Source organism: Suricata suricatta, chromosome 1 (genome assembly GCF_006229205.1).
Source record: "Suricata suricatta isolate VVHF042 chromosome 1, meerkat_22Aug2017_6uvM2_HiC, whole genome shotgun sequence".
NCBI classification, from domain to species: Eukaryota; Metazoa; Chordata; class Mammalia; order Carnivora; family Herpestidae; genus Suricata; species Suricata suricatta.
In genome coordinates this window covers 189,481,365-189,504,920 of record NC_043700.1, presented here as the reverse complement: position 1 = coordinate 189,504,920, position 23,556 = coordinate 189,481,365, and the positions used below count along the sequence as shown (strand labels likewise).

The window sequence follows — 23,556 nt, the reverse complement described above, 5'->3', positions numbered from 1 at the left end:
AGATGTTTGCCTCTGGAGGCGCCTCGGTGGCTCAGTCGGTTAAGCGACCAGCTTCGACTCTGGTCATGATCTTGCGGCTCATGAGTTTGAACCCCACATCGGTCTCCAAGCCTTTGGTATGAGAGCCTGCTTGGGATTCTCTCTCTCTCTCTCTCTCTGCCCGTGCCCTGCTTGCACGCATACTCCCTCTGCCCCACCCCCCAAAAGATGTCTGTCTCTGGAATGCTGGGTTAGAGAGGATGGGGAAGGTAACAAAATTTGTTTATCTTTGTATACCCTTGACTTTTGTTAAGAACTCTTTTCTGTAGTATACATACATCACTGTATGTAATTCTTAATAGTAATAAAATGGCTACATGATTGCACTCATTATATGGATTGAATAATTTATAGACTTAAAATATGTAGCTACTCTTTTGTATTTTGCAATGTTTAGGATACATTAGGGTACTTTATATGATGCTCTGTAAAACAGCCTTATATATAACTAAGTTTTTGTGTGTATATCTGGACCAGACCAACCCTGTATACAAAATTTCATACATATTTTTTAATTCTTCCCTGAGGATAGAATCCTAGGTATTAAACTGCTGAGTTAAAGAGTGACTGTTTTATTTTATTTAAAAGTTTTTTTAATGTTTTTATTTATTTTTGAGAGAGAGAGAGACAGCATGAGCAGGGGAGGGTCAGAGAGAGGGAGACACATAATCTGAAGCAGGCTCCAGGCTCTGAACTAGCTGTCAGCACAGAGCCCGACGCAGGACTTGAACCCACAAACTGTGAGCCCATGACCTGAGCTGAAACCAAGAGTCAGATGTTTAACTGACGGAGCCTCCCGGGTGCCCCGTGAGGTCCCCTCTGATAAAATGACTGATTAATGGCCACCATGTAGCTCCTCCATTACGGCACCAAAAGGCGTTGCCTCTGTCTACACGACCCACAAAGGATTACACGGCAGGAATCACTCGTGTTTGGTGAGCAGGTGTGAAAGCCAGACGCTCGTTTAACAACTTCATTCAGCTTCGCTCACATTCCTGTTTACTCCTCAGTACAGCCCTTGGAGGCCATTGTCCCCATCATGCAAGACAAGGAGGGAGGTAAAGAGAGATGAACTGATCTGATCAATTCTACACAAAGCGTAAGGCAGACATGATGCCACAGCCTAGTGTTCTGAGTCCGGAGCCCAAGCGTCACCCACTCTGCTGCTTACAGGCCGCCCTTCCCTGGGTCAAACCCTGTCAGAGCCCACACAGAGGGTGCATTCCCACAAATGAGAACGAACCCCAGCTTGCAGCCTGGTATGCAGCAAATGCTGGATGAGTAATTGGCAATCAAATAGATGGGCCAAGCTTTGCACTAATCTCTACATGTTGTCTTTGGTGTCCATGCAGTGAGGTCTTTTTATCCCCATTTTACAGATGAGAAAAGTGAGGTTGCCAGAGGCCAAGTCACTCATCCGTGGTATCACAGCTCTTGTGACCGAGCTGGCATTTCCATCCGGACCTGGAGGGTTAGAAATCCAGAGCTCTTTATGTTGTTCATAGTGCCTCTGAGAAATCCAAGGAGTTAATGCCTGTGAATCATTTAGCCTAGGGGTTCTCAAAGTGTGTTCTGCAGACGGAGAGCAGAGCAGTAGCCCCTGGGAGCTTGCTGGAAATGCCGCTCGTCCCCTGTCCCCAGGTCTGGTGAGCCGGAAGCCGAGGGCAGGGTGCAGATCTGATGCTGCTCAAGTGTGAGGGTCAGCCCAGAGTCTGCCCCTTCCGAGTTCTCGCTAGTTCCCAGCTCCTCACAGTTGATTGATGCCAGCTGCTCCTGGCCCGTCACAGATGCACATTCGTCCCAGGCTCTCGCTGGCTGGGCAAGCCACCCAGGAGAGAGGGACTGGGCAAGTTAAGCTCATGGGGGCTCCGAGGAGGCCGCCTGTCACGTAGTTGAATTGCCGGGCAGCCGGCTGCCTCCTGCCGTGTGATGCTTCTCTGCCCGGTGCCTCCCCCGCGGGGTCCTGATGTCCGAGGTGGGCTGCAGCTGCCCCTCTAGAGGGGCGTGTCTCCAGGGAGGAGGAGCAGCCGGTAAGGAGGGGGAGGGACGGATGCAGTGGGCTCTTCCCCCCACCTCTGCGGAGTTCTGCCCCGGACTCAAAATAATTCACGGATCCCCGGTACCTTCTAAGGGTTGTTACATAAGGACTCGGGAATTTAACATTCTTGAGGCCTGTGAGGTGCCAGGCTTGGGGCGGATGGCCCTACTATGCGCAAGCCACCACGCTCGGCCCCCTGCAGTGTTTGTCCTGCTCACCTCTTACAGATGCGCTGCAGGGAAGCCACACTCTAAGGAAACAGGCTCAGAAAGGTCCAGTGATGGTCTCGGGCAGCCCAGCCAGCGGGGACAGAGCTGGGGCTCGCCGACTCTGTGCTTCTTCTGCCATAGCTCATAGCTGTGACCTGACTGAAGGACGTGAAGTGTGACCACAGACACGTCCCTGTCTCTCTCATCCCCTAGGTTGTCCCAAACCATGGCCTTCACGCAGCAGGATTCTTCATAGCGTCCATCGCCTCCTTCGTGCTGACCTGGGTCACGCTGTGCGTCCTGGCTCGGTGTCAGTGTTTGAAGGGAAGCCCGCTCGCCAGACATCAGGTGAGTCTCCACATGCGTCTGGCAGCTGCAGGTGGATCGGTGGGCGGTCGACACGAGGTCAAGTTTCCCCTCCAGTTCGACCGGTCGATCGATCCTCAGCCCCGGGTGGATGTCCGAATCCCCAGGGAAAGGACAGAGAAATGCTCATGTCTGGGCTCCACTACAGAGGCTCTGACTGGACTGTCCCAAGATGCGTTCCCGTGCTTAGTCATTTTTAAAGCTCCCCGGATGATTCCAGCAACTGGCCGGGGCGCAGAGCCCCTGGGCTCTGACTGAATAACGGAGCGCATGCCTACGTGGACAGTGCCGTGTTCATGCCGCGCTCATTCAGGGCCTGGTCCGCACTCCCTGCGGAAAAGTCTTCAGAAACCCACTCCATCCTCTGGATCCTTCAGCCCGGCGTGGGAAGCCCCCGTGGTTGGCTTCTGCCCGCGTTGGCTGCCACATTCCACGTCATGTATCCACCCGCTTCACCCCGTGACTCTGCATTCCCTGAGAGTGGAGCTCACTACACTCACACCGGGTGTGTTTCTACCCCCTCCGCCCTTCGGTGAGCATAGTTTTGGCTGGGGTGGGAGTCCCTTCCCGGGTCCCCGCTCTGGCTTCTGTAGACCCCCCCCCCGCCCCCAGCACGCATTCTCGTCTCTCAGGCGCATCTGTGAACGTCTCAGTCTCTGTATTTGAGACACCCCGACACCAGAGTCCAAATGCAAGGAGTTTGTATGTGGCGGGATCCCAGGAGATGCTGGTGTGGGGTGAGGAGGTGAGGCGGGAAGGGAAGGCGGCTGGCCAGGTTAGCTCTGTGGGCACCTGGAGCCTTACCCTGCGTGGGCAGGTCTGGGGACAGCGTGACGCTGGGCTCAGAGTCATCCCAGCGGAGGAGGGATGGCGCTGGGGGGTATGTCACACCCCATTGGTCATCGGTCGAGGATACGGGGGCAGAGGCGCTGTTAGAAGGTGGGGGAGCAAGGACTGCCCTCCCCACTGAGAAGGAGCTTTGAGACCAGAAACTGAAGCAAGGACTCCCTACAGTTCACAGTTTCATGCGGGCTAGCTTACCAGCAGGGAATGGGGCGCGCTGCCACCGGGCGCTGCGCGGCTGTTGGCACCAAGTCCGTCCCTCAGTCCACAGATGTGATAGAGCGAGGGGAGGGGGGGCGTGCGGAGGGCATTGTAGTGAGATCAGAGGGCCCGCCTGTATCTCCAGGGGTCCACGTGCACCTGATCGACTGCTGTCCTTTAATTAGATCTCGTGGGGCCATCTGTGGCTCTGGAGGCAGAGAGACTGTGTTATCTTTAAGACATTTATGGAGAGCCAGAACAAGCCTCCCCTTCTGGTCGTGATGGGCATTTCTAAGGTGTGCATATTAGTCTCCAGGGGCCTGGAACATGCAGCCCCAAGAGAGGACGTGAACAAGGTGGCGGGCCACCAGGGGAGCCAGCACTGACCAGACTCCTGCAGGGGCCGGGACAAAGGATGACGTCATTTCCTAGCACGGGCTCCGAAGGCCAGCAGAAGCCTTTAGGGGAAGCAGTGTATATACAGGCTGGGGGTCTTGGGCTAGTGGGCCCTGAGGCAGCAGGGGCAAGGGGACGTGGGCGGGAAGCAGGCCGTCTCTGCTACAGTCCACACCACCGCACATGGAGCCTGGCGCTGGGGAGGTCCTGGATCCATGTGTGAGGGAACAGATGAGCCCTCGGCCCCTCAGTGGGTGGACAGACGGGAGGGAAGTCAGGGCAGCGGTTCATAGAGTGAGAGGACCTCCGTGGAGCCGTCCCAGAAGGCACTGCTGGGAGTAAGCTTCCATTGGCAGCTTCTCGGTCCCTCCAGGGCCCCGGAGGGCTGGAGCTGCTGTGACTCAGTGTCCCCCAGGGGCCCAGCAACTTGAAAGGAACATAGCCATCTTTTTCCTTCACTTTATTTTTTTAAATTTAAAAAAAATATTTATTTGTTTTAGAGACAGAGACAGACAGAGATTGAGGAGGGCAGGGGCAGAGAGAGAGAGGGAGACACAGAATCTGAAGCAGGTTCCAGGCTCTGAGCTGTCAGCACAGAGCCCGACACAGGGCTCGAAGTCAGAGACCATGAGATCATGACCTGAGCTGAAGTCAGACGCTCAACTGACTGAGCCACTTAGGCGCCCCTCCCCTCATTTTCTATTGAGGAAACGGAGGCCCATGAAGTTAAATACTTGCTTCAAGTGGCCCGGGGACCTGGCTTCTGGGAGCCGTGTCTGGAGGCTGGAGGTCATGTCCCATTGTTCACTTTATGTCTGCTTCCCAGGCCAGAGGATGGGTGTTTCAAAATGAGATCGGCCCACAGTGTCCGTGGCTGGCAAAAGTGAGGGGAAGAAAAGGGTCCCTCTCATCAGACCTCTGGCTTCTCTCTCAAAGCTGTTATTGATCACAGAAGAACAAAACTTCCCATCTGCTTTGATGAAGGAGCAGGAAACCTTTCCTGGAGATGAAAGGCTGATCATTACAACTGCAGAGAGGAAAACAAGGTGTTGATTTAAGGTCTGAAGACCCTTGAAGTTCACAGGATGAACTCTTTTCACATCTTCCTTTATTTTTGCCAGCCTGAGGCGGCTGTTGAGACAGTGTGCAATAAAATAGAAGATAGCCGCCTTCACTCCCACCTCAGGAGTTCGATCAACTTGAGACCAAACACCAGCTGGTTTTACCTCAGGAGTTCAATCAGCTTGGGAGCAGACACCAACCCTGACTCTCCATGAACTGTGCGATCTCAGATAACGCCTCTTTACTCTGTGGTTTCTTACATGAGATGGGGGGGCAACAGCTTTTATTGTGCTGTGACAGGTTCGTGGTAACACACATGTAAGGTACAGGGACAGGAATTCTTAAATACCAGCTATAGTTACCACCAATTTTTCAGAATTAATATTAAGGAGATAATAGATACATGTATCCAATCATAGGGTTGGGTTTAATGATCTCTGATGTCATTTCCATCTGAGAGTTCTATATTCTGATTAGAAACCAACCAGACCTATGAAATTGAAGTTCATCCGCCAACTGTAATTTTCCTTTGCATGATGATGGTGGTGGCAGTGGTGGTGATGTTGGTGATGGTGGTTATGATGGTGGGAATGGTGGTGATGGTGATGGTGGTGATGGTGGTGATGATGGTGGGGATGGTGGTGGGGATGGTGGTGATGATGGTGATGATGGTGGTGATGATGATGGTGGTGATAGTGGTGATGATGGTGATGGTGATGATAGTGGTATAGTGATGGTGAGGGTGATGATGATGGTGATGGTGGTGGTGGTGATGATGGTGATGATTGATGATGGTAGTGAGGGTGGTGGTGATGATGATGATGGTGGTGAGGGTAGTAGTGATGGTGGTGGTGATAATGGTGATGGTGGTGATGATGATGGCGATGTGATGGTGGGGTGGGTGATGATGATAGTGATGGTGATTTTCTGATGGTTATAGTAATGATGGTGAAATATTTTCATAGGTCTTTACAGGTTGCAATGGCCTCTCCATACGTTTTGTTTATACACACAGTAACCCTGTGTGGGGTACTGGAATTATCCCATTTCTTTGATGAGAAAATGGAAGCTCAGGGAAAGGCAGTGTCTTGCCTGAGTTTACCCTGTTCACAAGTGATGGGGCCAGCAAGGTCCTCTTCCTTCCTTCATGACTCTCAGCACATGACATTCACAGGAGGGCTCACTCCATGGTTTCTGAAATTTCCCTGTAGGTGCAGCATCATGAGAACAAGCTGGAGTACTCCCAGTTCACCTCGGCCGACGGTCTCAATGAGGACCTTGCTCTCAATGACCAAATGATTGACATTCTGTCTTCAGAGGACCCTGGGGGCATGCTGCAAGCCTTAGAAGAGTAAGAATTCTCAATCACATTATACTTGCTTGCTTATGATGAATGCTTTAATGTCACTGGCCTCTGAGCAGGCACTGAGTACATTTTATTCATCATTCATTCAATCGTTTGTTACTCAGTAGTCATAATGGAACTACTGCTATGCTTGATATTTGGGAAAAGGGATGAATGAATAAGACATAGTTTGTGTGGTAAGCTATCTGATCTAAGGGGGAAGAGAGACACATAAACTTAAGTGACACGAAAGTTTGATGAACACCATGCTAAAAGGAAAATCAAGGCTAGCTGAGCTGAGAAGAATTACCTCTGAGAGAGTCCTGGAAATGCATCTCAGAGCTGGTGATATCTTAACTAATTCTTGAAAGATGGCTAGAAGCTATCTGAGGGCATTATGAGAACAAAGACTTCAGGCAGGGGGAGAAAGGGCCGATGAAAGGTTGAGCAGGATGCATTTGGTGAACACAGTAGGTCGAAATGACTGACGTGTGGACTGGGGTATCGAGTACAGTAAGTAAGGGAAGAGGCAGCTGGGGAGAGAGGCCAGACCAGGCAACATGTCAGCTGAATTGAATTTGATTCTTGTCATTCATTATCATTTAGTAGCACTTACTTCCAGTGTACCTCCTGTGCAGAGTAGAACACAGAGCCAGACGTGGTTCTGAAACCTTGATGAAGACTAACTCATGATCCTCCTAGCCATCCGATGGAGCAGGTGTTCTTACCATGGATGAGGAGCTTGCCCCAGGGCACACCCTCGTAGATGAGAGAGCCAGGTTCAAGGCCAGGCTGCCTGGCTCCAGCCTGTGTGCCTCTAATCACAGCCCATGGTTTCTCCTGGCCAGCACAGGAATCACGGTCTCCAAGGTGACTCACTTGGTTCATCACCTTGGCCTTTTCCTCTTCCCTTTTGGCAAATATTTACAGACAGCTTCTTTCTGGGTTTTCTTTCTCAGAGTCCAGTTGTCTTCCAAAATTCTGTTCTATCTTTTACTTCTTCAGGAGTATGAACCCTAATTATTTTAGAGTCTCTGAAGTGTTATTCCCTTTCCCACGTTCTTGTACCTGTTGTCTTGTGTTCTTCTTAGTTTGCGATCCCATTTCTTCTCCTCGGATGCCTGGGTGGTTTTGATGTGTGCCAGTGGGTGTGAAAACTTATCAAGACGATTGAGATCTGACTAGGATGGGTTACCCCCTTCCAGGGAGCGAGGGGCGTCATTCTAGATGACCCCCATGTAGAGAGAGACCACGCATGGCAGGGTTTCCGGTCCTTCATGGTCCGGTCTGTTTCTGGCATATCTTTACCCCTGAGGCATCTGTACCCACCAACGGGTAAGGGACTTTATCAGGCTGATCTCTCCTTGGAGTCTCTGGACTTGAATTGCCACTTCCCTGGTTCTGTAGGTCTGTCGAGAATTCTGCAGAGTTGATCAGCCCTTGGGGCTGCCTCTTCTGGTTTTAGCAGATGCCCTTCGGAACAGAGTGGCCCTAGATGTGGGGCTACCCTCTCTGAGATTCTTTGTTCTGCTAGGTCTTAATCTCCTCTTTTATTCCTCCTTGTGGGTTCTCAGATGGTCTCAAACTGATTTTGTTTTCGCGCACCTGTTCTTTTGAGGGGATAGTTTATCCAGATTACCTGGACCACGGACAGAACCCATCTTTCTGTCACCCATGCTCTAGACAATGAATAGACTACTCTCCCTGCCACAGAGGCACCTGTGGGAGGGATGGACAGCAAGCAGGCCAGGCCCAAGATAGCACAGAGCAGTCACACCCTTGAGTGGTCCCCAGAGTTAGATCTGGGTTTAAGTCTGGGCTGTGCCACCATGCACCCTTGGTTAAGTTACGTAAGGGAAGGCTCAGAGTGAGAGGGGCTAGGTCATGGAGGGTTCTGGATGTTGGGCTCAATAGTAGGCACTGAAGACCCGGGGAATGGCCTTTTAATTTTAATAAGGCAGATCTGTATGTTCAAAGGCCACTCTGGATACAAATGGACGATGGCTTAAAAGTCCAGGGAGATTGTTGGAGATGTAGATGGGTGACTTGGGGAGGGGCGGTAGCTTGGGGAGGACACGAGTTAGCAGGAGAGGCCTATTGAACTCGGCAACTGATTGTCATGTGGCTGTGAAGGGATGTGCAGGGGGGCGTTATTTGGGCATTGAAGGGGAGGGAAAAATTAGGACGCCTCCCTGGGATGCCATATTGGATTGGTGATTAGCAACGGCACCGTGCAGGAACTCCCCAGGCTGGATTCCATTTATGACCAACTTCCTCTGATCATACATGCGGGATGCATAGCTCCACCCGCTTGTTCCCCACTGGGGAGTGATTTCTATCAATTTGCAGTCATCGCCATGCCGATAATTTACCTAATGTGTGGTATTCATGCAGCATTTAAAAATGCAGCGTCTCTTTTCTGCAAGTTGATTTGGTTCCCATACTAACTATCTCAGTTTTGGTAGAGCGTCTCATTTGCAGTGTTTGCTATTTGTAGAATCTGATGCTCATCTAGATAAAAAGGTTTATCGTAGCCACACATCTAGTGAGTGAGTTTTCTCTGTTTAATCTCGGCCATGTTCTGTTCTACAAAGACTCTCTGAGCCCTAGTGTCTTCACCTCTCAACTGGGGAAACCAGAAACACTGTGGGAGACTGGGCAGCTTGATGATGGGCAAGAGACCACACCGCGGTGTTCCCTCCAAGCCTGGGTCCCCTCGAAGGGACACGGGCAGATGGTCAAGAGGGGCGTTCAAGGTGGTCAGCCCTTCTCCAAGTCTTTCTCTACAGTCATGCAAACAGCAGCTGAGCAGCTCCGGTCCCGTCTCCCTGGAGCCTGGAAGCGGTGTCCCGTGGCATGAGTTGGACCCAAGAGAGCTCCAGAAACAGAGAGCACAGTCTTTACTTCTTAGGACTGACCGGTCACCGGTCTGAGAGAAGAGCTGTCTCGTGCCTGACTCGTGGCATTCTGTAGCTGAAGGGTGTTCCAAGCCCAGAAGGACTTCTGTCCCGCCTGAGGGGAGTCCCTGCCCAGCTGAATGCCCTCATGCACCGTCGGGACTTCAGCCACAGAAGTGCGGGACTGTCCTTGGACGGAGCTGGGCATCAGGCCTTGTTCACCCGGTTCTGGGTCCAGGGTCATGCGGCTTGGCTCACTGAGCTGTGTGCAAGGCGTGATCCTTCATTTTAGCTTAACTCCCTAATCAGAACGCCAAGGGCAACACGTTTAAATGTGCCACACTTTACGGGGAGGGAGGATTGGATGGGCAGCAGGGAGAAAGCTGGCTGGTTTACTGGCCAAGATCTGTAAATGTCTCTTATTACATTAAATGCTAGGAGCAGGTGCATTGCCAAAGTATTTCCTAGCTTTTTGTCTGTTTCCTTCCAAAACATGAAAATGCAAAGTAGAGTGAAGGGATTTCGTTTGTGTGATCAGCACCTGGGTATTTAACTTGCAAGTAGGAAATAGTCCCCCACCTCCAGCCAGAGGAAGCAGGGCAGTGATTGATTAGCATATATGTGAGTGTAATATATGTGTATGTTAATACATCCATAATAGTATATGTGATAGTAACCACAGCAGTAACAACATGTAGTGTAAACAGTATTAGTACATATGGGAAGTCATGAATCACTCTTTGTTATTGGTTCAAGAAGTGATTGGGACACCTGGGTGGCTCGGTTGGTTAACACCTGACTTTGTCTCAGGTCATGATCTCACGATTCTTAAGTTCAGGCCCCACATCGGGCCCTGTGCTGACAGCTCAGAGCCTGGAGCCCGCTTCAGACTCTGTGTCTCCCTCTCTCTCTCTCTCTCTCTGCCGTTCCCCTTCTTGTGCTCTGTCTCCCTCTCTCTCAAAACTAAATAAACATTAAAATTTTTTTATGTCTTTTATTTATTTTTGAGAGACAGAGAGAGGTAGCGTGAGCAGGGGAGGGTCAGAGAGAGAGGGAGACACAGAATGGGAAGCGGGCTCCAGGCTCTGAGCTAGCTGTCAGCACAGAGCCCGACGCGGGGCTCGAACCCACGAACTGTGAGATCATGACCTGAGCCGAAGCTGGCAGCTTAACTGATGGAGCCACCCGGGTGCCCCTAAGTAAACATTAAAATTTAAAAAAAAGAGAGAAGTGATGGTGTGTAGGGAGGAAGGTCTTCCCCGATCCACCAGTTCTGTGAAATCAACAACTGCCACTGCATGTGCCGGTCCTGGTGTGTGAAATGCCCTGAGCACTGAGTTACCAAGACGGTATTACTGCAAGTCACCGGGGAGTTCCAGAATTTGATATCATTTCTCCTTGGAAGCTGGTCTTGTTTTGTCTGAAGAGTGTTTAACACTGATTGTCAAGCCTGACCTGAGAGCGCCGGCTGCCTTGGTCCCTTGCACCTCCCCCCCCGGCCCCCCCCCCCGTCCCAACATTCGGTATGTGTTGAATGCCAGTTCCGTTTCAGGCTCTGTGGTTGAATGCTTATTTTAGGGTCTTGGTGATTTTTTTTTTTAATCACAGCATTGTCAGTTACTTTTAATCTTTCCATCTTGACTTCTAGTCAGGCTTAGAAGCTCCCAGAAAGAAAATGTCACTCAGAATGTCAGGGGCTTAGTACGTATGGAAATCTGTGATTGTCTCCCCACTAAAAATACCTTTTTTCTCTAGCAAGTCATTTATCACAGATGTAATTCTTCTGGGAAGCTTAGCTGGGCTTCTAAATATGCCATCAGGTGACTTGATGGCCACCTCGTTTCTAAGACCCATCAGAGCCCTAGCCTGGCTGTCTCTTGCTGGCTTATTTTTGACAAAGAACATTTCCTTGGTTTATGTGGTGTATCTTTCACATCATTAATTCATAGGCTGCCTCTTGCAGAAAGGATCTGAGGGACCGGTCTCTCCTTTGGTTTCTGTCAGGCTCCCAGACCGTTGTCATAATCGAGGCAACTCAGCCCCAGGCATGCAGGGACAAGAGGAAAGAGAAACCAGGCACCGCTGGCTGCTCCCGGAAGCTTCTAGAAGCGTGGAGAGCCCACAGTGATCTTAGGATCTCCTTGCTCTGGCCCCGACCTCTGCCAAGCACCTCTTCCCCATGCTCCTAGGTCATTCTCCCAGCGGCTCTTGAAAGGAAGCTTATATTTAAAAAAGGCTTATTGGTTTTTGCAGAAGGTCGCGCAAGTGACAGCAGGTTTGGGCCCAGGCTGGTGTGCATTCGGATCCACTGTTCTGTTGACAAAGCAGCTTTTAGGAAAGATTGTGCATAGATTTTTCCAGAGAGGCAAAGAAAACTAAGAGAAGAAAGTCCAGGCCAGCATCTATTACCTGTTCTTCAAAGGAAGCTCATCGAGGTCTTGTTTTTGTTTTTTGACTTCTTTTTGGCTCTCGGTTTTCAATAGTTTATTGTCAAGTTGGCTTCCATATAACACCCAGTGCTTTTCCCCACAAGTGTCCTCCTCTATGTCCATCGCCCCCCTTCCCCTTTCTCCCTTCCCTTTCAGCCCTCAGCTTGTTTTCAGTATTCCAGAGTCTCTCATGATTTGCCTCCCTCCCCCTCTTTAACTCTTCTCCCCCTTCCCCTCCCCCTGGTCCTCTGTTAGGTTTCTCCTGTTAGACTTATGAGTGAAAACATATGGTATCTGTCCTTCTCTGCCTGACTTATTCTGCTTAGCATGACACCCTCGAGGTCCATCCATGTTGCTACAAATGGCCATATTTCATTCTTTCTCATTGCCATGTAGTACTCCATTGTATATATACACCACATCTTCTTGATCCACTCATCAGGTGATGGACATTTAGGCTCTTTCCATGATTTGGCTATTGTTGAAAGTGCCGCTATGAACATTGGGGTACATGTGCTCCTATGCGTCAGCACTTCTGTATCCCTTGGGTAAATCACCAGTAGTGTTATTGCTGGGTGATAGGGGAGTTCTATTGATAGTTTTTTGAGGAACCTCCACACTGTTTTTTAGAGCGGCTGCACCAGTTTACATTCCCACCAACAGTGTAGGAGGGTGCCCGTCAAGATAAAAGCCTTCTGCACTGCAAAGGAAACAATCAAGAAAAGTAATAGGCAACCGACAGAATGGGAAAAGATAGTTGCAAATGACATATCGGATAAAGGGCTAGTATCCAAAATCTGCAAGGAATTCACCAAACTCCACACCTGAAAAACGAATAATCCAGTGAAGAAATGGGCAGAAGACATGAATAGACATTTCTCCAAAGAGGGCATCCAGATGGCCAACAGACACATGAAATGATGCTCAACGTCACTCATCATCAGGGAAATACAAATCAGAACCACACTGAGATACCACCTCACACAGGTCATAGTGGCTAAAATGAACAAATCAAGAGACTGGGTGCTGGCAAGGGTGTGGAGAAATGGGCACCCTCATCATGGTCTTTTGATGTTGTTAGCACCCCCTTCTAAGCCGTGTCACCACGATGGTTTGTACCGAGTAGGTGTTCAGTGAGTATTCGTTGAGGCGAGGCATTTCAGTGTATGAACCTGTGGTTTTCACGTGCTGGTCGTATGGTGTGTGCGCGTGTTCTACAGTTGCGCCCTTTGTATTCGGTATTAACTCTCTACAGAGATGCGATTTTGCTCCTCATCTCTGGAACTCAGAGAAATTAGGCGACTCGCCCACGTTCCCTTAATTCATTGCTTGCTCGTGTGTGCGATCATTTTTTTAAAATGTGGGAGGCCCTGGCCCAACGCTGGCAAACTGCCCCGGTGTGGCTCCCGCCGGGACTCAACGCAAGCGGAATACAGATGCTCGCACGGATAACCACGTACGTGGTGGAGGCTGTAAAGGAGCAAGGTGCTTTGTTAAAGAACAGTGGGGGCTCACTCTGGCCTGGGGGCTCCGGAAAGCCCCTCAAGAGCAGGGTCAGGGGAGCTGAGACCTGAGTGATGAGCACCCCAGGGGTGGGGCACATGGACGGAGCTCAGGAAGGGATGTGGGCACTTGAGGGTCTAGTTGGGGATGAGGCTGGCGTGACGGAAGCACGCAGAAGGAGGCTGGAGGGTCTCACCGACCCTGTATGAGGCATGACCCGGAGCAGCTTCCATGATTCACCCTAAAATTCCTGTTTCCTTGGGGCGTCTGGGTGGCACAGTCAGCTAAGCGTCCAGCTCTTGACTTCGGCTCAGGTCGTGATCTCAGGATTTGTGAGTTCAAGCCCTGCATTGGGCTCTGCACTGACAGCATGGAGCCTGCTTGGGATTCTCTCTGTCTCCCTCTTTCTCTGCCCCTCCCCTGCTTGTGCACACACACACACACACACACACACACACACACACACTCTCTCTTTCTCTCAAAATAAATAAACGTTAAGAAAAAACTAACCCTGTTTTCTTTACAACATTCACGGCTGTCAGAAGCCACCTAACTTGTTTTTTGGATTCTGCTTCCCCAGTTAGGCAATAAGTTCACAAAGGTGGGGGCTTTCTGTCTTGGTCATGAATGTGGCCCTGGTGCCTCAAACTCAGCCTGGCACATAGTAGGTGCCTCAAACACGGCCTGGCACACAGTAGGTGCCTCAAATGCAGCCTGGCACACAGTAGGTGTTTGTGGGGCTGATAACAGGCACACTACAGTGATCGGCTCGATGAGGGGGGTCACCGGTGGATAAATTAGAGGCTGTGTGGTTAAATTGATGGCAAAGATTGTGAGAGCACCGGCATCACTCAGACCAGAGGTTTGTGCCTCACCAGCTGCTCAGAGTTCCCCCTTGGGCGCCCAGCTGTGACGGGGACACCCTGGCAGAGTGACGTTCATTCGGCAGCCACAGCTTCCTTGGCTTCGTCTGATTGGGCTGCGCACTGGCCCCTGGCTCAGGGCCCGCGTCCCAGGAGGACCTCCAGGGGGCAGGTGTGTGGAGTGTCCCTCCCACAGGCTCCACTCGGGTCTGTGGAATCGGGGGGCACACGAGGGAGGACGACCGGCACCCGCGAACCCCTTGGCCGTGGCGTTTGTGGACTATGACATGTGGCATCTGTGACTGTGAGGAAGTTTCAAGCTGAGCCCTGGGGAGGATGTGGTACAGCTTCTTGAGACCGGGAAAGGGGCAGGATTGGGTTTTGAGGAAAGATCTAGAGGCACTGCTGTGCTTGGTGAGGTGAAGACGCCGGATGGGAGTGTCAGGAGGAGCCAGATGCTAGGTCTGTTCAGACGTGGGTTCGGGGCTGGACGGGGGCTGAGGAAGGAGCCTCTGGAAAGCAGCATTGGGGGGGGCGCAGCGGGCCGGCGCCCTCGGGAACTGCGGCACTTCCACGATGCAGGAAACTGGGGAAGTGGGGGCAGAAAGGCAGAGAACGGGGTCCTGGAAGAAGGGGCGAGCATCTGTATCTGATACTCTGCCTGGAGTTCCAGCAGGGAGGATCGCGAGGGGCTTTGGTTTTGCCTCCAGGACAAACGTGGCTGAGGACCAGAGTGGGGCTGGGGAGCACAGGGCGAGTACCATGACCTCAGTTACCCCTGTGACTCCTCGTGGCGTGTTGCCAGGCAGGGGGGCCGAGGTGGGGAGCTGTGCAGTGCAGGGGCTGAGGTGGGGAGTGAGGTGGGGAGCTGTGTGGTGCAGGCAGGCCCAGGTGGGGAGTGAGGTGGGGAGCTTTGCCAGTGCCAGGGGCAGAGGTGGGAGCTCCAGATTAAGGGGAAAATTAAGCAGAAGCTGGGCCAGGACAGGGAGCCTTTAGGGGTGATGCCAGAGGCTCTGAGCACTCCAGTGGGGACCTTCCTTCCTTCCCTCTGTGTGTGGGGGTGGTTGGGAGCCAGGGCTCCTGGGTCAGCCCTGGAGAGGAGTCCCCCGTCACCTGGGCAGGGAAGGTCCAGAGTACACAGAGGTGCATGCTGGCATGAGGACGGGACGCATCTGTGTGATGCCTGTCATTGGGTACGAGGTGAGGACGTCGGGAAGAAGGGTTTGGACCGGAGGAGAGCCTGGGCTGGGCGAGACCTGCCACCGGGGGAGGTGACTTACCGGCAAAACCCAGAGTGATGGCGCAGCTCGCATGCCCTTCTGAGGCGGGCGGTCCCAGCCGGCCTGCTGAGGGTCTGTCCCCTGCAGTGCTCCGGCGGGAGGTGCCAGGCCCCCCAAAGGTCGCGTGGTAGAGCCCAGGGGTTAAGAGATCGGGCCGGGAAGCAGGACTGTCTGGTGTGGGTCCCAGCAGCACCCCTTCGGGTCGGAGGACTGTAGGCGTCAGATCCGTCAGGTGGGGATGGCCACGGCTGCCTCCGGGGGTGCTGGGGCAGGAGCTGGCTCTCCAAGGGGAGCAGGAGAGGGATTTCCGGTGGCCGCTCTAACACAGTGCCACAAACTTGGGGGCCCCCACGTTCTGTCACACTGTTGGAGGCCAGAGGCGCTAAGTCTGTTTCCCTGGGTGGAGCGAGGTGTTGAGGGGGTGGGTCCCTCTTCCTCCAGCTTCTGGGGGCTTCTCTCAGTCCCCGACCGGGGGCCACAGCCCTCGCCATGGCCGCCTCCTTTCCTGTGTGTGTCCAGTCTCCTCAGCCCGTCTTGGAGACAGTTATGGTGGGATTTAGGACCACCCCCCGTAATCCAAGGTCATCTCCCTGTTGTCGTTCTTGTGTGGCCACATTTACAGACTCCTGGGAGGAGGGCCCGGGCTCCCTGGGGACTGTTATTCCCGGAAGTGATACAAACATCTCCAGAGAATGAGGGAGCAAGCAGAGACTTGAGGGGATCCGAGGATTGGCAGGTTCATGAGGTGAGCCATCCAGTTGTTTCTGGAACGTTCCTGACGCTTCTCCTCACACAAGCGCCGTTAGAAATGGTCGTCTTCCCATTAAGGACTGGTCGGTCCAGAGCTCAGACCTGGGTCCCGTGACCCAGGCTGGTTCCACGTCTGCGTCCTCACGCACTGGGCCCATCTGATGGAGATCCGTCGTGGATGGTGAAGAGGGGGCTCACGGGAGGGAAGGGGGCGTGGTCGGGGGGGTGACTTCCTGCCACCAGGACAGCACCCCCGCTTCCCTCCGTGGGGCTGGGTGTGAGCAGCTCTCTGCACGTGGTGGGGGCTCAGGAAGGCCTTTAGGCACCGAAGAAGGACTTCACTTCACGGACTGTCACCCACTGTCGCACTGCAGTTCTGGGGGCGGCGTGGGATTTAGGCGACCAATGATAAGGCTTTTCTTCTCAGGTTCTAACGGCTCCCTTCCCTCCCTTCTCCTCCCCCCCTCCTGCCCACCAGCCCTCCTCCCCACTTCCCTTATGGATCTAAGCATCTGCTATGGGCCAAGCGCTGGGCGACATTGTAGGGACACAAGCCAGACTCAGGCAAGCCCCCTGCCTTTGGGCCACCATCGGCGTCCTCGCCACCTGGTTTTGTGACGCTCAGTTTGTGTGTCTGACTCCCACATTAGACCCCGAGCCCTTGTTTGGAACAGGTCTGGCATCGCTAAGTGTCAGTAGCATCTTGGGAATGAATCTGGGAGTGAGATTTGCACTGGGTGTTGGTGGGCCTTTAGGGCACCATCGGACTGCAAATGGGGGTGTTCTTGGCAGGGTGACCCTGTGTGTATGGGGCCGGGCATGTGAGAGGGCCTCCCGATGTCCTCACAAGACCCGACGCACACAGAGTGTCCACGAGACGCCTTGGCATCTAGAAGAAGACTCCCCCAGTAACCCCCAGCCCACCATACAGACACCCACGTCCAGGCCGGTCCTGAGTTTCCCGAAGGAGGGATGTCAGGGTTCACTTAGAGCCGCACTTGACTGAGGCAAGCACTCAGGTCCCTGAGGCGGGAACCCCACCCTCACACCTGTGCCTTGATCCCCGGTGCCTGAGAGGTGTGGGGTCCCCACCAATGGCTGACAAGCCAGCGCGGGGATTTTTACGGGGACAGACCAGGGACTGTGGCAGAGCAGAGCAGCGGGGAGGCCCATCTTGTTTCCATGGCAACCCTCCCTGTCATCTTCCAGCCAAGGGGAGGGTTTCTTGGAGGAGACCCTTTCCTTCTTTTAGAAGCAGGTGTTTTGTGAGCCCCCATTGCTGCGTGCCTGGCACTGTGCTTGGCGAGGGACCGGGGGGCTGGGGGGGGCCGAGAAAGGCAAGGGCCCCCAGGATGTGGGAATAGTCCTTGGATAGCACCTCTGCCATGTCTGAGTGCTTTGCACACAGTCCAGTGAACCTTTGCAGGGTGGGACATGGTATTGTCCCTGACTTTGCATTTTGTTGAATCCATGCCACCAATCCCCGGGCCAGGCGGTCCTACGCAGCCTCTGAGGGGTCTCTTAGACATCAGATGAGTCACGTCAACTATTGGAGTGACTGAGGGGGTCAGCACAGAGCTCTCCTTTCCCCTTGAGTTCTGAGCCAGTTGGGAAATAAGACCCGTATCAGATGTGCTCTCCAGCCTGGCCAGAGGTCGAAGTCACCATCACTTTCATGACTTTGCAAAGCTCAATCCAAGGATGTGGCTTCACATCACATCATACTGATGGGCCCTGTGGGGAGATACTGCAGGCCCCCCAGAAAGCCGCCTTCGGGGACGTCCTGCTTCCCAGTCTGCAGGCATTGCGGCTGCTCTTGCCTAGTGCCAACCCCTGTCTTCTGTCGGTTCCCTCACAGAGCTCCTCCGCGTGAAGGGGCCCCAGGGAGAGGGAGACCCGCTTGGCCCCTCCCCAGCACTGGCCATTCAGGTTGGCCGGTGGCTACTGGTCGTAGTACAGGTGCAGGCATGCAGCAGGAGGAGAGCCTGCCTTCCTGGAGAGGGGGTGCTCCTCGCAGACCTTCGGGGGTCCTGCCCTGGGCCACCACCTTGCTTTACTATACAAGTCGGTCTGGCCCCAGCCTCAGGTGGCCACCAGGAGAGAGGTTGTCACCAGCAAGGGAGAAACTCCGTGTCTGAGGGAAGACACCACCCCATAGTCCCTGACTCCGCTCAATGCCCTCGTGTCTTTTTTCGTCTCTGCTCAGCCAATGTGTTGAATAGTAAGTAATGAACATGGCCAAGAATTAGAGATGTGTGAAAGGCCGTGGTGTGCAAATCAGTGTCTTCTCATCCATGCGCCCGAAAGCAGTCCGTTCCCTGGGGCACGCAGCCTGTGGGGGCCATCTGTGGCTATCTGCACAGACTCCTTTTAAACATGCCAAGTAATAGCCGATCACAGTTTTGCTCCTTTATGCCCCATTTTGCAACAATCTTGGAGATTGTTCAACATCCATAACTATGAATAACAGCCTGTTCTTCTTTAAGTGGTTTATAAAATATTCTTCTTTTTAAAAATGTTTATTTATGTATTTTGAGAGATAGTGAGTGCACACGAAGGAGGCGCAGAGAGAGAGAGGATCCCAGGCAGGCTCCGCACTGGCAGCACAGAGCCCACATGGGACTCAATCCTACGGACCGTGAGATCATGACCTGAGCGGAAACTGAGAGTCAGACACTTAACTGACTGAGCCCCGCCGGGTGCCCCAGGAGGTTGCATAACTCTCTAATAACAGTAGTGATTACTGAATTCATTGAGAATTTAATATAAGTGAAAGACAGCTCCGTTTCACGTGCATGAACCTGTCTCCCCCCAAAATAGCCTCCGAGCTAAGGACTGTTTACACATGTGGAGGCTGAAGTGTAAAGAGTGTGAGTCACTTGCCCAAAGTCGCAAGGCGAGTGGGAGGACATGAGCCCAGGGGGTCTGAGGGTAGAGCGCCCCGTGTTCAAGAACGACCTGACCCACAGCCCCCAGCGAACGCAGGGCTGTTAACCCCCGTGTCGAGGGCTGTGCGCATGCGTGCCGAGCTAACTGCGGCACGAATTCATCAGTGCACTCGCTGCATTCGTGTGAACTTGGCACGGCTGCTGTCAGACCGCCCACCAGAGAGGCCGGGCGTAGGAGAGTCCCTGTGTCACACGGGCTAGTCATGTGGCTCCGGAGCATTGTAGCCAGGGTCAGTCTGTTGGGAAACCGCTGCTCTTGCCTGTAGCTTACACCTGCACTTCCCTTGTGACACACGAGGTGGGACGTCTATTGCACATTGCAGACGTGTCTGTGCTTTTTTGCCTGGTGAGCAGAGGAGATGGTCCGGGTTTAGGGTGGACGCCTTGAGTCACAGCGCTTGCCCCTCACTCCTGATCTGACATTTAACCATTCGATGGCTTTGAGCACTGCCCGTAACTTCCCTGTGCCTCAGTGTCCCCATATGAACACCAGCAGGCAGTGAGGGTTTATGGGGCTCACATACGCCCAGGGCTGAGAACGAGGGCTTTGGACAGGCTCATGGTAAGTAGCTCACCTGTTTCCAGATTCATTAGTGCTTGGCTCTGTTCTGCCCTTTGATGTCCACATTTTTCCTATGACTCAGCTCCGTAGATTTCACAGAAATGGATGATAATTACTCAGTGACTCCCAGCTTCTAATTCATTGCTGTGTCCAAGCATGTGCTGTAGTTGTTGAGTCCACAGTGGGCTGGAAGGCTGGAAAAGCTGGTATGAGCCCAACCAGCAGGGTCCCAGCGCCTTGGAGGTCATAGGCTAGTGGGGGAGGCAGGCATTCATCAGAGAATCACATGGAAAAATACATGATGACTCAAAATGCCAGGCGCCATGCAGGAGGTGATGCCTGGTGTTCTGAGAACCTCGCCCAGAGCCCCTCTTGCCGGGAGAGATTTGTGGGCTGGGGGTTTGGTGCGCACTCAGGGACTGGTGAGGCTGACTGGGGACGGCAGTGGCTCAGGTGGGGACACAAGCTTCAGAAACCCCACCAGATTATCCTGCGGGGTGGGGTGCTGTGGAAGGTCGGATGGAGAAGGAGGCGGCCAGGTTGTGAAGGCTGGACTTCTGTGCGCGGGCTTCGGGCTTTGATTTGGACTGGGGTCTGTCAGTCAGCCTTGGAGAAGGTGAACCCCAAGACCAGAACTGTGTTCCTGTCCCCTTGCCACTTCAATTTCAGTGGGATTTATGAGCTCCCTTCTTTTCCAGCGTTCATTGATTTGGTGTCAGGATGCTTCCCCAGGGTATTAGTTCAGACTTTTTACTTTGAAAATCTTTGCTTTGTTGTTTTTGCTACTTTTGTCTGTGTGTTTCACCGACACATGAAAATATCCAAGATGTTCATTTGACACTTGTATACGCAGATCTCTCTGGGACGGTATTCCTTCCCAATCTCTGCGGCCTGAGATTCCTAAAGGTCACGGGCATTTCGGTGTCGGGGGATGTCAGCTCTCTAGTAGGCGCGTTGTCACCGAAGATTCTGGCGCTGGTGGTGAGCCCAGAAGACCAGCCGGCAGATCAGCCCTTTACGGCCTTGTTTCTGCTCTCACTCGTTTATGCCCTCCTCCGACAGGGTCCCTGAGCACTTTCTCATCCAGAGCCGTTTTCCAGGCACCACAGGTGCTGAGATGGGTCGGGAGTGCTCCCGCCCTCCAGACACTCAGTTCACAGACAGACTCACAGACAGTCCCAGCAAGATGGCCCGGGGTGCAGGTGGCAGAGACAGGACACCGGTCCAGTGGGAGGGGAGGGCTCCCGCTCTGCCTTCACCAAGAAGGTGTGGCCTCAGGCAGGAGGAGGAGCCAGAGGATGAGGGCTGGAGTCAAGTTCCCAGGTAGTCAGACATGGCCCCGTGGATTTAGGCTTTCCATTTGATCCATCCGGGAGACATGTATCGAGCTGCACGTCTTGTAGGCGCTCTCTGGATACAGCAGGGACCCAAGTAAAGTCCTGTCCTCCCAAGCTGTCCATGGTCGGCAGGGACAGAAAATAAATAAAGATGAAATGTACAGAGGTGATGGGTCAATGGAAAACGACCAAACGGGGAATGCAGGCATGGCATTGAGAAGGTACATTGGGAACCGCTTTCCCGACAAGGTGGCATGGGAACGGGAAGCCCTGGAGGGAGCCATGAGGATGGCGTCTCCTCCTCCCTGGGAGAAGGATGGTGAGGTCTGTAGCATCTTGATGCTGCAGAGAATCCTGGAGGTCCTGTGGTCTGGATTCTTGGCCAGAGCAGAAATATTCTCTCTAGCACACCTCCCAGATGGGAAACCCATTTCTCCTTGGATATCCCATTGGTCATGGGGAACCTCCATCCCTTGGAGTTTGTTGTGGGTTGAATTGTGCCCCCCCCCATAGACATATTGAAAGCCTAAGCCCAGGTTACCAAGGAATGTGCCCTCATTTGGAAATAGCATTTTGCAAATGTAAATGAAGCTGAGAGAAGCTCATTCAGTTGGGCCTTAATCCAGTATGACTCTTTGTCCTTGTGTCCTCCTAAGAGTTGGGAAGTTTGGACACAAACACACAGGGAGACCCCACCCGCTCCCCCAGCCTGAGAAGACAGAGGCAAAGATGGAAGTGATACCTCTGCACAGCGTCTGCACCAGCAGCCAGGAGAGGGGCGCAGCCTCACAGCTCTCACACAGAACCAACCCTTGCAACATCGCAATTCTGGGGGTCGAACCCTAGTTGGTTACGCTCGGTTACGGCAGCCCTGGAAACCAGCACAGCCTCCCGTCCGTGTGTGGGGCGGCTTGTGCTCCTTCAAAGTCCAGCCTGTTTTTATTTATTTATTTATTTTTATTATTTCTTTATTTTGAGAGAGAGAGCGGGGGCGGGACAGAGGGACAGGGGGAGAGAGAATCCCAAGCAGCCTCCTTGCCCAGCACAGAGCTCGATGTGGGGCTCAGACTCACGAATCATGAGATCATGAGCTGAACCAAAATCGAGGGTCAGACACTCAACCGACTGAGCCACCCAGATGCCCCTCCCTCTTGTTTTTAACCAGAACTCCACATTCTTAGTTCCATGTGGGCAAAAACAACACATAGCCATGCACGTTGTTGGCGAATCCGGATACATCCTCTGGAAGGCATCTCCCTCCCTCTTTTCATCTCGTGGCCACTACATGAGGCCTGACCATCACCCTGTCTTCACTGGCCAGCACCGACCTCACATCCATCCATGAGCCCCGGTCCATTCTCCACACACCAGCCGGAGTTGGGGGGACACTTTTCATGACCCTGACCACTTGCTGGAAGCCCTTTGCTGGCTTGCTCTTGGTAAAGTCCTAACCCTCACCACAGCCTGCAAGTCTTGGTGTCATCTGCCAAGGCTGTTAGGCCTGGATTGTTGATATCTTGTGTACCCATGATCACGATGACGGGGACCTGGGACAGTGATGGGAACTGTAGGGAAGCAGATGTCGGGGGATTAAGAGGAAGACCTTTCTGTTTGAGCCCTCCAGTAATGGACAGCCTGCCCGGGAAGCAGTGAGCTCCCTGTCACCGTGTGTGTATGCAAAACAGAGACTGGGGGACTCCTTGGCAGGGAAGGTGTTAAGGAAATCTGAGCGTTGGTTGGAAAGATGATTTAGCAGACATCCAAGGTTTATCTTATTTCATCTTTAAATGTTTCATCCTAAAGTTTATTTCAGATGCTCTTCAGGTAGAACACAATCTGTCTTTCCAAATAAGAGTTTTGAGAGCAATCTATCTTCCTAGCTGGCTAGCTATAACCCATCTGTCAGCTCATCCGTGATCCATATGTCCAGCCACCCGCCCACTCACCCACCAACCCAGCCACCAACTCAGCCCTTCATACATATGTATATCCTACCCACGCATCCATCCATCCATTCATCCATCTATCCATCCATCCATCCACTTATCTATCTATCCACCCATCCATCCATCCACCCACTCATCCATCCATCCGCCCATTCATCCATCCACATGTCCCTTTATCCACCCATCAATCCATCCACCCACCCACCCATCCATCCATCCATTCATCCATCCACCCACCCATCCATCCATCCACTCACTCATCCGTCCACCCACTCATCCATCCATCCATCCATCCATTCATCCATCATCCATCTATCCATCCATCCATCCATCCATCCATCCATCCACCCATCCACCCACCCATCCATCCACCCACCCACTCATCCATCCACCCACCCACTCATCCATCCACCCACTCATCCATCCATCCATCCATCCATCCATTCATCCATCATCCATCTATCCATCCATCCATCCATCCATCCATCCACCCATCCACCCACCCATCCATCTACCCACCCACTCATCCATCCACCCACTCA

General features: G+C 52.9%; 1 protein-coding gene across 1 annotated transcript in view; it reads left to right on the top strand.

The window, feature by feature from the left end:
• Positions 1 to 23,556, top strand: part of EVC2 (EvC ciliary complex subunit 2) — a 122,721-nt gene that overhangs the window by 36,002 nt on the left and 63,163 nt on the right. The window contains exons 12-13 of the mRNA XM_029952439.1: positions 2,500 to 2,634; positions 6,366 to 6,505. Of these exons, the coding sequence (XP_029808299.1) occupies positions 2,500 to 2,634; positions 6,366 to 6,505 (275 nt within the window). The remainder of the gene's footprint in view (positions 1 to 2,499; positions 2,635 to 6,365; positions 6,506 to 23,556) is intronic.